Raw genomic sequence first — 13,055 nt, 5'->3', positions numbered from 1 at the left:
AGTTTGAGGCCACCCTGGTCTACATAGTGAGTTCCAGGACAGCTGGGGCTACAGGGAGACCCTGTCTCAAAAAAACCAAAAACCAAAAAAAAAAAAAAAAAAAAAGAACCCCACTAAAAGCAAAAAAACTTAGTTGTAGATTTAGTTGTGAGGGTTACACATAATCTATATCTTGCTTATTCATTTGTGTGTGTTGTTGTTGAAGGTCTCAAGGTCTCTTCAGTCAAGTCCAGGACCCATCTGAAGCCTTTGAGTTATAAATGTGCTTCATAGGGATATTTTATTGAATGTGTTTACTAAAACTTAATTGGTACCAAATAAATCATTCTGGCTAAGAATATGAAGCACAGATGTGTCTGATGCTCTGGGAATCAGCTGGGGCTTCCATCTTGCTCTTTTGCCTTCTTTTCTGCTGGATTTCCACATCTGTAGAGCCTTATCTATTGCCTTTCATGGCCACACTGCCAAAAGGCCCTTGGTAATCAGATCCACCTCCAAGTAGAGTTTGTCTTCTTTTATAAGTAAAAAACCATTTCAGCTTTTCCCATGGGAGAGTTTTTGAGTGACTGAGGCCACTCACAAACACTACCAGGGTCTAATTTTATTCCACAAGAAGAAAAAGGATATTTCAGTCTCCTAGCACCTCGTAAGCCTCACTGCCCTAGGTTTGTGGCTTTCTGACTATTTTCCATAGCAGATGGCTTTATGTAAATCTGGCCAGTTATTTTTGTGACTATCACTTTTGTTATAATTTCTAAGTTACTAAAACTGACATGTTTCTTTGAAAACTCACCCAGACCTAGAGGTTAGACCATCTTGTCTGACTGCTCTGCCAACCTACAAGGATGTGATCTCCCACCACAGTGATCCCCTCAAAAGATATCCCTCTATAAAATTCCATAGGTCTACCTGACAGTAGAACAATTATTTCTATTGCGTGTTTGTTCACCATCTTTTTTTTTCTTTTTGAGACAGGGTCTTACTCTGTAGCACTGGCTGTCCTTGCTACATGGCTGTTGCTATGTAGACCAGGCTGGCCTCAAACTCACAGAGCTCTACCTGCCTCTGCCTCCTGAGTGCTGAGTACCAAGCCCAGCCCTTATTAACCATCTTTAGGAATGTCAGTTATTAGTATGCTAATGACTATGCTATCTTTGAGATTTCATAGCTATTTTAGACAGAGGTCAATTATCAATAGTATTCAGTGCGTTTCTTCTTTTTCCTTTCCTAGAAATTACTTTTTCAAGATTTATTTTAATTGTGTGTATATGCATGCACATTGAGTGCTGGTGCCCATGGAAGTCAGAAGGAGACATTGGCAGTTACAGGCAATTGTGAGTTGCCTAACATGACTGCTGGGAACCAAACTCAGTTCCTCTGTAAGAGCAGCAAGCACTCTTAACCATTGAACAATCTCTCCAGTCCCTTCCTGGAAATTGTTAAATCTCTTTAACTTTCCTTGAAGTAATTTCTACAAACCCAGTGCTTCTTTTCCCTTTCTCTTTCTTCCTCCCCTCAATGATTGCCAGGTGTATCCTACCCATAGTCCTCTGCCAGCTGCATGTACCCCAGGAGAGTTACGAATCCAGTCCAACATAAAAATTGTTAACTTGCTTAAACATTATGAGATTCTTTCTGTGACTTTGTTTTTGTAACTCGGTTCCGAGGTTCTTAAGAGTCAACTTTGTAGATGCCTCAGTGTTAAAAGTGTATATGGCTTGTGTGTTAATAGATCAAGCAATCATCTTGCAGAATGACTCTTACAAGTTCACTGAACAAATACCCCACCCACTCCTGTTGCTGCTGCTGTTATTGTTGTTGTTTGTTGTTGGTGTTGTTTAAGGCAATCTTACATAGCCCCAAGCTGGTCTTGAACTCATTATATAATCAAGAATGACCTAGAACTTCTGATCCTCCTCTACCACCTCCTCAGTGCTAAGATGACAGGAGTGACACCAGGCCTGGCTACCTTATTTCTTGAGTATCAAGTGAATGCCCAGAGAATGAGCAAAAGCCTTGACAAGCATATGCTACTTGTGACCTTGGCTAAGGGTTGCCCCTTAGATGGTACTGCATCTGGACAGTTCACTAATACCACACTTTGGTAAATAATATCACATATTAATACTGTGTTAGTTGTGAGCTGGAAATTTTTCTCGGCATTCCGTTCCTGTGTGCATCCACTTAAAAATGTCAGCATACTTAGTGTGTCTGATTTATCTTTTTCAGGTTGAAAATTGGTGTCCTCATTTACCTTGGAGAGCAAAAAATTCCTATGAAGAAGCTGATCATAACTCATTGGTAATTAATTTTGGAACACTCTTCCTCCTCTTGTGCATTTAGGTCAGGTGCTAAGTGATGCACATAAGCATCTTTTAGAAGTACCAGCTGTAATCTGAAGCATGGCTGACCAAATTAGTCAACCAGATAGTATAGATTTATGTATTAAGCATTTTTCTGAAGATCTCTAAATGAGGGGTCACTGACAAGAATGAGACCAGATGCCAGATGTGGAGGCCCTGGGTGTTCTAATGAGGTGGGTGGGGGTGGCTGTAAATAATGACCATGCCTGTCACCAGGCTTTAATGCCTGCTGAGGGGATTGATGAGGAAGACACCATCTCAGCTATGGAGGTCAGGGTAGATTCCATAGAGAAGATGATGAGCTGAATTTAAAAGGATAAGCAATGTTCTGTGAGGTAGCGACAGAATAGTGTCTCTGAGGAAGCTGGTCCATGGTATGGAAGAACATGCTGGGGCGGAAAAAGTCACAGAGGTTTGGACTGAGCTGAGCTGAAGATGAGATGGGAAAGATAGAAAGGGACTGTGGAGGCCTTCCAAAGCTGTCTTGAAAACGTAAGCATTATTATTTGTATACATATGTGTGTGTGCTTGTATGCGAGTACGTGTACCACATGCATACAGGGGCCTGTGGAGGCCAGCAGAGGATATTAGATCCCCTGAAACTGGAGTTATAAATGGTTATGAGCCACTATGTGGGTGCTAGGAACTCAACCTGGGTCCTCTACAAGAGCAGAAAGGGCTCTTAACTACTGAGCCATCTCTTCATCCCTAAGCACTTTCTTTAAAAGGGTAGATGGGGCCTGGGGATGTAATTCAGTTGGTGGAGTACTTACACAAAGCCCTGGGTTCACTGCATAAACTGGACATGGTGGTGCATACCTGTAATCTCAGCACTTGGAAAACAGAGACAGGAGAATTAAAAGTAGTCAGCATCATCCTTGGCTACATAGAGAGTTCAAGGATAGCTTAGGCTACATGAGTCCCCATCATATACAAAAATAAAACGGCCAGCAAAGATGGCTTAGCAAGTTAAGGCACTTTCTGCCAAGCCCTATGATCTGAGTTTGATCCCTAGGACCCCCATGATAGAACAAAAGAGTTAGCTCCCCTAAACTGTCCTCTATCTTCCCCATGCACATGCAATACATGCACACACAATATAAATAAATAAATAAATAGTATTTAATAAATGAAAATTTTTATGACTCAGACAGTAAATATTTTCCTCTTTGCCAGCCATGCAATGTCTCTACTCAGTTCTGCCATTGTAGCACAGAGAACAGCCATGGATGATATATAAATGAAGGACATGGCTCTAGTCCAATAAAACTTTCTTCTGGAGATTATTGGGTCTAAGAGGGAGATTGATGACTAGAAGGAGCCATGGAGACTGCTGGGAGATGAATCCCGTATGCTTGAGATGTCTTGTGAAATAAAAGCTGATAATGACCTGTTTCTCTCATGCTCGAGTCAGGGGCTGTATCCAGAATACTAGGAAAAAATATTCTTCTTGAACTAAATTACTCTGGTTTAAATTTTAAATTGTATTTGGTTGTGGCAGGAAAATACTATCCCTAGTTTTTAAATTCTTTAGAAAATCATAAATTTTGTTAGTTTGGACTGGGACAAAACTAGGAAATTAGTATTTATTTCCCCATTTGACTCTGAAAGAGGCTCTGGCATCTTGCAGTGTCAGCTGACCTGTTTAGAGCTGATGTTCTTTTCCCAAGTGGTCAATTGATTAGCGAGTAGATCCAAGAAGCAAATCAATTTTGGTGCAGAGAATTAGGGTGCATCAGATCAGATATATATATATATATATATATGATCCATATATATATATATGGAAAACTGCATTTCAACATAACTCAGGCTTTGCAATGACTGTACATTGTCAATCTCTTAATTTTTTAATGACATCCCTCATAGCAGATGAGCAGTCAGGGATCTTTGCTGTCCTAGATATGCTTTGTTTTCAAAAAAATTCTCTTACATTTACTTATTTGTGTGGAGTGGAGGGAGGGACACCATATACGGGCCACAGCAAGTTTGTGAGGGTTCAGAGGACCACTTCCAGGAGTTGAATTTCTTATTCCTCCCTGTGGGTCCCAGGGATGAACTCAGATTTTCAGGCTGGGCAGCAAGCGCTTTTACTCACTGATCCATCTCACTGGCCCTAGCCCCAGGTACTCTTAAGTAAGAGCCATGGAAAAAGTCAAGATTAGCTTTTGAAACCCTGAATTTAATTGACTCTCTTTCAAGTTTTCAAATGTCACATTAAGATAACCATTTTGTTTCCCAGTGTCTTAATATTCTAGTTTTATTGTATTTCTCTCCCCCCCCCCAGGCGGAAATTCGTACAGATTTTAACATTCTCTACAAAATGATGAAGAAGCACGAGGAGTTCCGGTGGATGAGACTGCGGATCCGGCGAATGGCTGACGCTTGGATTCAAGCGATCAAGTCTCTGGCAGAGAAACAAAACCTTGAAAAGAGGAGACGGAAGAAAGTGAGTTTCTTAATTCAGTTCTGTTAGATGCCAGCTTTCTTTTAAGAGTTGAATTTGCTTGGAAACAAGATCAAGAGAGATGTCATGTGTCGATGATATCCTGTCAGGGTGAATCAGCTCAGTTCTTCTCACCCCATTTTGGTGTTTTCTTTCCCACAATGCTGTTCTTTTAGCATAGGCCAGCACAAATTCCTCGGATGAAGCTAAGCAGAATTTCTGCCGGTCCGAGTTTTCTTTGAACTACCTGATTGTCTCTAAGGGTGTAAGGAAACTTTGCCCTTTTTCTTTACCTGAATCCAGCTACTGAGAATTTCCTGCTATAATCACAATGGAAAGTTCACACTTCAGTCTTTTGTCCACTCCTGGGGTTTGGGCAGCTCATGAGTTCTGTGCCTGCTCTATCTGCTTGGTGCTTCTGTCTGTGTACCTGGGAAAGATTTATTGAACTTCAGTCACTTTGGTTTGGTTCATAAGAGGTGATTGGTAAGATCTTCTGTCCAGGCTGGGAGGTGGCTCAGTCATTCAATAAAGTGCTTGCTGCACAAGCAGGAGGAACTGAGTTTGATCCCTGGAACTAAGTGAAAAACAAGGTGTGTGTTACAGGATTGTAATTCCAGAGCTTCAAAGGGAGCTCCCTAGCCTAATTAGTAAGCTCCAGGCTAGTGAAAGACCTAGCTCAAAAACCAAGGTGAGGTTGGGGAGATGGCTCAGTAGATAAGAGTGCTTGCTGCACAAACAGGAGGACCTGAGTTCAAGTCCTCAGAACCCACATAAAAATCCAGATGTGGCTACATGCATGTGCACCTATAACCTCAGCAGGGGAAGTGCGGGGGGTCGGGGGCTGGGGGGGATGGAGATGACACAACAGAGTTACGAGGATCATTGAGATATGCTCACCAGCCTCACTCTAGGTTCAGTGAAAGACACTGCCTCAGGGGAATAAGGCAGAGAGTGATAGAACAGGGCACCCAAGATTCTCCTCTGGCTTCTGTGCAAGAGTGCGCAAGTGCACAGAAAATACAAGATGAATGGCAACTGAGGAATGACACCCAAGGCTTCCACACCCACATGCACACACACTCAAGAAGCACATATCCACTTCCCCACACAAAAACAAGGCCTTTATACTAAAAGTTATACATTAAGCAACATGGCTTTGGAACTCTTCAGATTTCAGAAAAGAAATTCTGAAAAAATGAGTTTAGAATTCCTTATATGACTCATTTTAGCTCATTGGAAAAGAAAATACACTATGCTTTTTAAGACACCCCCCTCCCGCCCAGGTCCCTGTTTGATAGTGCGGCTTTACTAAGATCCTATCCATTGGTAAGACAACATAACAAACATTCTTTGGTCATAGAGTTGTATATGGAACAGCATGTGGTCAGATGCTAAAAATAGGCTCTAAAAATTAAAGATGTTTCTAAGTAGTTCTATGGAATAATCTTCAGGAAATATCTTTAGGTTAAAAAAATAAGGTAGAGAATAGCTATATTGTTAAAGGGCGCGAGTACACGTATATAGACATGTGTATTATGTGTAAGTAATACATGTGCTGTGGTTTGAAAGTGAAATGTCCCCCGTGGGCTCATGTGTTTGAGCAGTTGGTGTACAGCTAGTGGTGCTGTTTGGGAAGACTGTAGAAGCTTTCTGAGGTTGACCCTTACTGGAGAAGTGGGTCACTGAAATGGGCCTTGAGATTTGCTTGCCCAGTCCTGTTTCCTGCTCACCCTACTTCCTAACTATGGATGTAATATGACCAGCAAACCTCAAACTCCTGCCACTATACCTTCCCTACCTTGATGGACTGTATACCCTCAAACAGTGAGCCCAAACAAGCCCTTCCTCCCTTAAGGTACTTCTTGTCAGTTACTTGGTCACAGTAACAAGAAAGTAACTAATAACAATACATATCTTTATTGCTCCTGTTTTTTTTTCCAAATTGAATGATAAACATCATAAAATAGAAACTAGACCTCTCAATGTCATGCTTTTTGGTTTGACACTAGAACCAGTACATAGTGTGAACTATTTAATTTTTAAAGGCCATATCTAAAAATCATAAGGAAAATAAAGCAGCTGAGCTAGCTGCTTACCCATCCAGTTTTGATATAAGCACATGAAAGATTACTCTTCACACTTGTAGAACACAGCTAATTGAACAAAGAGAACTTTGAAAACATTTTAAAACAATTTTTGTGATATTCTCATTCTGAATCCATTGTGAATATTGGAGTACAGAAAATGATTAATTATGCGACTGTCTTTGAGAAATAGAATTTTCATTGTAGGAGAGGAAATAACAGATGAATGATAGATAATATTATGTAAAGATAATGGAATCTTCAGTTAGAATTGGCAGTACCAGTAAGAATACATTCATTTTATCTTTGAGGAAAAATAAAGTTCCTAGCTAGTTCCCCTGAAAAAGTCTCCAAACAGCAATTAAGTTGTGTCCCTTAAGCACTGGTCTTTGATCATTAAATGCTTTTTCTACTAGATGATATAAGTGGTTCTTGGGAAAATGACTCATTAAGATCTGAGATAGAAATTGTACTTGATAAGCTTAGAACATCTTGTCATACCCAAGAACAGGAAAGCTATCAAAGGCAGCTAGGATTCTGGCCAGAGAATAGAGGTGCCAGCTACAACAGCCTCCCCCTGGCCAAGCTGGGACAGCTGGATAGTCATGGCAACAACTACAGTTCACTGAAATACATTAAATATTCTTGAAGCAATGGTTTTATATTTAAAAACTAAGCAAACCTCATAGATCATAATTAGAGTATGCTTAAACAACAGACTTGGTGCACTGGGGAGATAACTCAGTTGACAAAGGGCTTTCTGCATAAGCATGAAAACTTGAGTTCCAACCCTAGAACCCACATAGAAAAGCCAGGTATAGTGGCACATGCTTTTAATCCCAACCCTAGAGAGACCAGACTGGAAGACAGGAGGATCCCTGGCACTCACGGGGCAGCCCATCCAACCTATTCCATCTCCCCTGTGCAAGGATTATAAGCATGCACCCACTGCTCCTGGCTTTTAAATTTGCCTCCAGGGATCTGAACTCAGGTCCTTGTGATTGTGCTGCAAGATCTTTACTGACTGAGTCATCTCCCCAGCCATATATCTCATTTTGTAAAACCAGGATAGTCTGTCTGTAAGTCACATTCATAGCAGTACCAAGAGCAGTTAATGGTTTTATTATTTGTCTAAAACGGAAAAATTATCTTTCTTTGTTTTGTACCTGCTAGAAAAATGGCTTACCCCTACTGTGATTTCATTGGGATGCTTAGAATTGGTTAGTTGCTTTGTGGTGGGGCTGCCTCAGTGTGGACTTTGAACTTTGCTCCAGAAGTCAATACGTGCTTTCTCTTTTGTCTTCCAGGTCCTGGTTCACCTGGGGCTTCTGACTAAGGAATCTGGCTTCAAGATCGCAGAGACGGCATTCAGCGGTGGCCCTCTTGGTGAACTAGTTCAATGGAGTGATTTAATTACATCTCTGTACCTACTGGGCCATGACATCCGGATCTCAGCTTCACTGGCTGAGCTCAAGGAGTAAGGAGATTACTTTTCAATTTGAAAAATCAGAATACAAAAAAGAAATAATAAACTCCTAAAGCCCCTCTATTAGTGTACAATTTCTTGTGGAGGAAAATGAGAGTGATAATTCGCTAAACAGGAGATAAGAAGATTATTTTCAGAAGTTAAATACATACTCTATAAAAAGGATAATGTGTTTTCATTGGCACTGCAGGCTCTCGGGGCCTCATAAATGAACGCCAGAAAACTCAAACTAAGGCGCTTATTCTTTGCTATTCCAGGTGTTTCCAACATCTGCAGCACAAGACTTTATTGCCTTGCCTAATTCCCTGTCTCTTGCTGAAATTCATACCACTCCCTGCTTAATATAAAAAGCCTTTCTGAATCTTAAAACAGGGCAGGTTCCTGTTTATAATTTAATTTGAGTAAAATGGATTTCCTGAAAGCCCCAATCCAATCCTTTTCCAATTAGCTAACTTCCAACTCAGTCTATTCACTCTTCCCAGCTCTTCTGTTCCACTAAGATTTGCATCTAGCTCTCTCCCCCTTCTCAGTCCCTTTTCAGTTAGCACAACTGGCCAAACAGAGGCACTTGGGTGCCTGAAGTCCCCACATAACTACCTGTAGAGACTTCTAACCCAGCTTGCAAGTTGTCAGGTTGCAGTTCCAGACCCTGGAAGAGCATTTTAGAAACAGTAGAGATATTATATATTAAGATGAAAAGCAGTGATGTCCTAAGATAATGTCAGAGATCATTTGTCAGTGATTCCCAGGTGCCTAGTACATGATAAATGTTTGTTTACAGCAGTAGTATCAAGAACTCTGCCAGTGATATTGGGACTTTTTTTTTTTCATTTTGAGACATGGTCTCATATAGCCCAAGCTGGCCTCCAACTTGCTTTATGTAGTTGAGGATGACCTGGAATTACTGATCCTTCTGGGAGTACTGGGATCACAGGTGTGTGCCACCACACCCAGTTTATATAGTTCTGGGGAATGGAACCCAGGGCTTCCTGCATGCTAGACAAGCACTCTACCAACAGAGCTCTATCCCCAGCAATGATAGTCGCTATTAAGAATTAACACTGGTCCCCTTACTGTGCTCCAGATATTAAGAACTTTACATTTAAACCTCTTTATTTTATTATTAATATGTGTGTGAGAGTGCAGGTGCCTACATGCCAACAGTGTGTGTGTGTGTGTGTGTGTGTGTGTGTGTGTGTGTGTGTGTGTGTGTATCTCCTTCCATCGTGGTTCCAGGAATTGAACTCAGAGTATCAGGCCTGCACAGCAAGTGCCTTTACCTGATGAGCCATTTGCCAGCCCATGTATATTATCATGTTTAAAACTTAGCACCTGGCGGTAGGTGCCATTCTTAATATGTGTTTTAGATATGAGGAAACTGAGGTTCAAAGTAAACCTGAGTTGTCTAATGTTTCAGGGTATGCGTATAGGTGTCCCTGGATTTGAGCCTTGTATCTGAGTTCCATGCAGCCTCTACCCCCAGTCTTACCAGAGCTAGATGAACTTGAGGTCCTTTGAGCCTTAATCAGCACTCTTTTTCCTTTACCAGGCTGCCCCAGTCGCCTTCTTCATGCTTGCATTAAAATCCATGGGGCGCAGGACCTATAAAGTCATGCATTTTGCAGTCACTCTGTCTGCCATCCGTGGGCTGGGATTTGGTATGGGGCCTACAGAGATGACCAGCATGCAGTTACACAGATGCCAGTCTTTTGATAATTACAACTAATGCATTAAATAATAATTATACTAATTATAATTCTGTTAGCACTAATTGAGGCATGGATGCTAGAATGTAAGTATAGGGAGTGCCAGAAACTGAATCTTCTCACCACTGTGTACTTAGCTCTTACATAGTTTCTAGGGCACTCTGGCTATTGAAGGAATGAAAGATGGAATGCAGAAGGGAGTCAGGGAGTGGGTGGATGAACAAATGAAGGACGGTGAAGGAGCAGGCCCAGGAATGGCCTGGGAGCTCGGGAAGGTATATTAGGAATGTACCCTATGGAGAACGCCTTGATGTTCAAGGGCAAATCAGTAGTGGTCTTTATGCACTTTGGGATGAGGGCTAGATATACTTGCTTTGTTTTGGATTTTTGTTATTGTTTGGTTTTTTTGATGCAGGAGCTCATGTAACCCAGGCTAGTCTCAAAATCTCTAATGTAGCTAAGGATGACCTTGAACGTCTACTCCTCCTACCTCCACCAAGTTCTGGAGTGACAGGAATGCATCACTAAACCCAGTTTATGTGATGCTGGGTATTAAACTCAGAGCTCCATGTATGTTAGGCAAGCACTCTGCCCACTGAGCACATCCCCAACCCCTAGATATGCTTTATTTACAGAGAAAAGAATTGTAAAAGCAACACAGGCCAGTGGCCCCCAAATCTTGCCTGCTCATTAGAATCAGTTAGGAATCTTTTCATTTTCATTTCTCAAAGTTTGTGGGCTCTCCTTCAAATCCCCACGGACCATTCCCAGAGTGATTAAGTGATAATATTTGGATATAGGTCACCACATAACTGTTTTGTGATAGCTGCAGTAATTCACCTGTTCAGATAAGATCAAGAACCAGTGAATGTTGTGTGAACCCATGGGTCAGTGGACCAAACCCAGCCCTCTGCCCGTTTTTGTCAGTAGTTTCTGGGAGCAGAGCCATGCCCGCTGTTACTTACTTATGGCTGCTTCCATCCTGCCTTGGCAAAATTGAATAATTGGGACAGAGAATATACAAGGACAAAAAAAAAAAATCTAGCCTTTCATGGAGAAAGTTTTCCAGCTCTTTGGAAGAAATTGGTTCTACTAAGCCTGCCTTCTTCCAGAGCCCGGAGAAGAGGCAGAAGGTGTCTAAAGCAGTGAGAGTATGAAACTGTAGAGCAGAGGCCTGTTGTGACTCCTGTCCTTTGAAGTAGGATTTTTGTAAGTTGGTCAAGGATTACTGTGGGCATGAGCAGAGATACGAGTCAACAACGATAATTGGTTTCTGGGTACACAGCAGTTACCCTTTAGATTTACTCTGACATATCAAGTTCACATACCAATCAAGTACATTGTCATTCTATTAGCACAAAGGCAGTTTTGAATGTCAGGGTGGGTCAGTGGGTGAAAGAAAAGTTAATGAGAAAGTTTAAGTCACAGTGCCAGTTCTGTAATGCAGTCATTAGGAAAATGGTGCAAGACTGGGAAGAAAGTAATTAGTGCCATATAAGCTGGAAACTGAAGGTGTTTAGGGAATACCAAATGCAAGTGACAGAAGAATACCATGTTTTTTTCCATATTTGTTGTGTGACTTTTCCTGGGGAGATGTGAACAAATATCTACTGTAGATAGTCCCCCAATGAAAGGCCAAAGAACTAATTCCACCCAAGTCGAGCATAATGAACCAGTGAGTTCATTGGGTTTACTTACAGGAGGAGGGGTGACTCAAAGGCAGCTGCATCACCAAAAAGCCTACCCCAGTATGGGTAGCAACTCAGGAAAGCTGTGTCCCTCAGACTCCCTGCATGACTTCCAGACAGCTGGATTCATCAGACAGACTTCTCTGCCACTGTTACTTAATATACCCTTGGGGTGGGACCTTGTGAATCTTGTAAGTTTCAGTAACTTCTTAAGACTTGTGAATTTTGTTGACTCCTGAGCCTTGTACATTTGATTTCCTGAGTTGAAAGGAGCCCTGCTCCAGAAGGGATTATTTCAGTTTAGAAGAAATTGCTGCACTATAGTATTCGATCCCCCCTTTTTTTTTCTAGAGGATGGTGGGAGGAAAGATTGAGAGGCAAGAAGTAAGTTGGCGATCTTGTAGCTGCTCCACTGTGGAGATGGATTGGAGTCACATCTTCAGGACTTCATGGACCATATTTATACATATTTCCCCAGATCAGTCTGGGAGCTCTGGATCAGCCTATGAGTGGGAGGAGATGCAATGGACTTGGAAGTGCAAGCCCGTTGTCTCTAATAAGGACTTGAGAGATGGCTATTAACCTATTAAATTTGCCTGGTTTCATACTATAAAGTTAATGATTTGTTTTCTTTTCTTCTTCCTCCTGCTCTCCAGGATTATGAAGAAAGTTGTGGGAAACCGGTCTGGTTGCCCAACTGTAGGTGACAGAATTGTTGAACTCATTTATATTGACATCGTGGGACTCACGCAGTTCAAGAAAACTTTAGGACCATCTTGGGTTCATTACCAGTAAGCATTACTTGTTCTTCTTACTTAAGATTTTAGGATATTTTTCTCCCAACAAGGATTGCATGGTTGCAGTTTTTTTAAAAAAAAGATGATTAATTATTATCTTTTGAACTGTGTGGAGTATGTTTCTCATTCCTACTAGAAATTTAGGTCTTTCACAGTGACTGTGACTAAAGTTATTCATTATTTCTGTAGATGTTGAGAATAGAAAACAAGTATCTAGCCACCTCCCCATTCACCTTCCCAAGTACCTGGCATTCCTCTCTCCGTATGCCTATGTGGACCTCATGCATTTAATCAGATAATGGATTTTCTTATTTATTTATTTATTTATTTATTTATTTATGTGTTTATTTTTTTATTGTGTATATATGTATGCATGTCTGTGGGAGCATAGATGTGTGCATGCCACAGCACACATGTAGACAGAAGACAACTTTTGGAAGTTGGTTCTCACCTTCCACCTTGATGAGTCAGGGGCTCTCCTG

At 41.3% G+C, this 13,055-nt stretch overlaps 1 protein-coding gene across 8 annotated transcripts in view; it reads left to right on the top strand.

Moving 5' to 3' along the window:
* The window catches only part of Mgat5 (alpha-1,6-mannosylglycoprotein 6-beta-N-acetylglucosaminyltransferase), a 339,269-nt gene that overhangs the window by 211,397 nt on the left and 114,817 nt on the right, over positions 1-13,055 (top strand). For all 8 annotated transcript variants that reach the window (XM_008832465.3, XM_029563238.1, XM_029563240.1 and 5 more), the window contains 4 exons: positions 2,230-2,301; positions 4,651-4,812; positions 8,204-8,373; positions 12,433-12,567. In XM_008832465.3, the coding sequence (XP_008830687.1) occupies positions 2,230-2,301; positions 4,651-4,812; positions 8,204-8,373; positions 12,433-12,567 (539 nt within the window). The remainder of the gene's footprint in view (positions 1-2,229; positions 2,302-4,650; positions 4,813-8,203; positions 8,374-12,432; positions 12,568-13,055) is intronic.

Source organism: Nannospalax galili, unplaced genomic scaffold (assembly GCF_000622305.1).
Source record: "Nannospalax galili isolate Female #2095 unplaced genomic scaffold, S.galili_v1.0 scaffold995, whole genome shotgun sequence".
NCBI classification, from domain to species: Eukaryota; Metazoa; Chordata; class Mammalia; order Rodentia; family Spalacidae; genus Nannospalax; species Nannospalax galili.
This window is presented reverse-complemented; position numbering and strand designations above follow the sequence as displayed.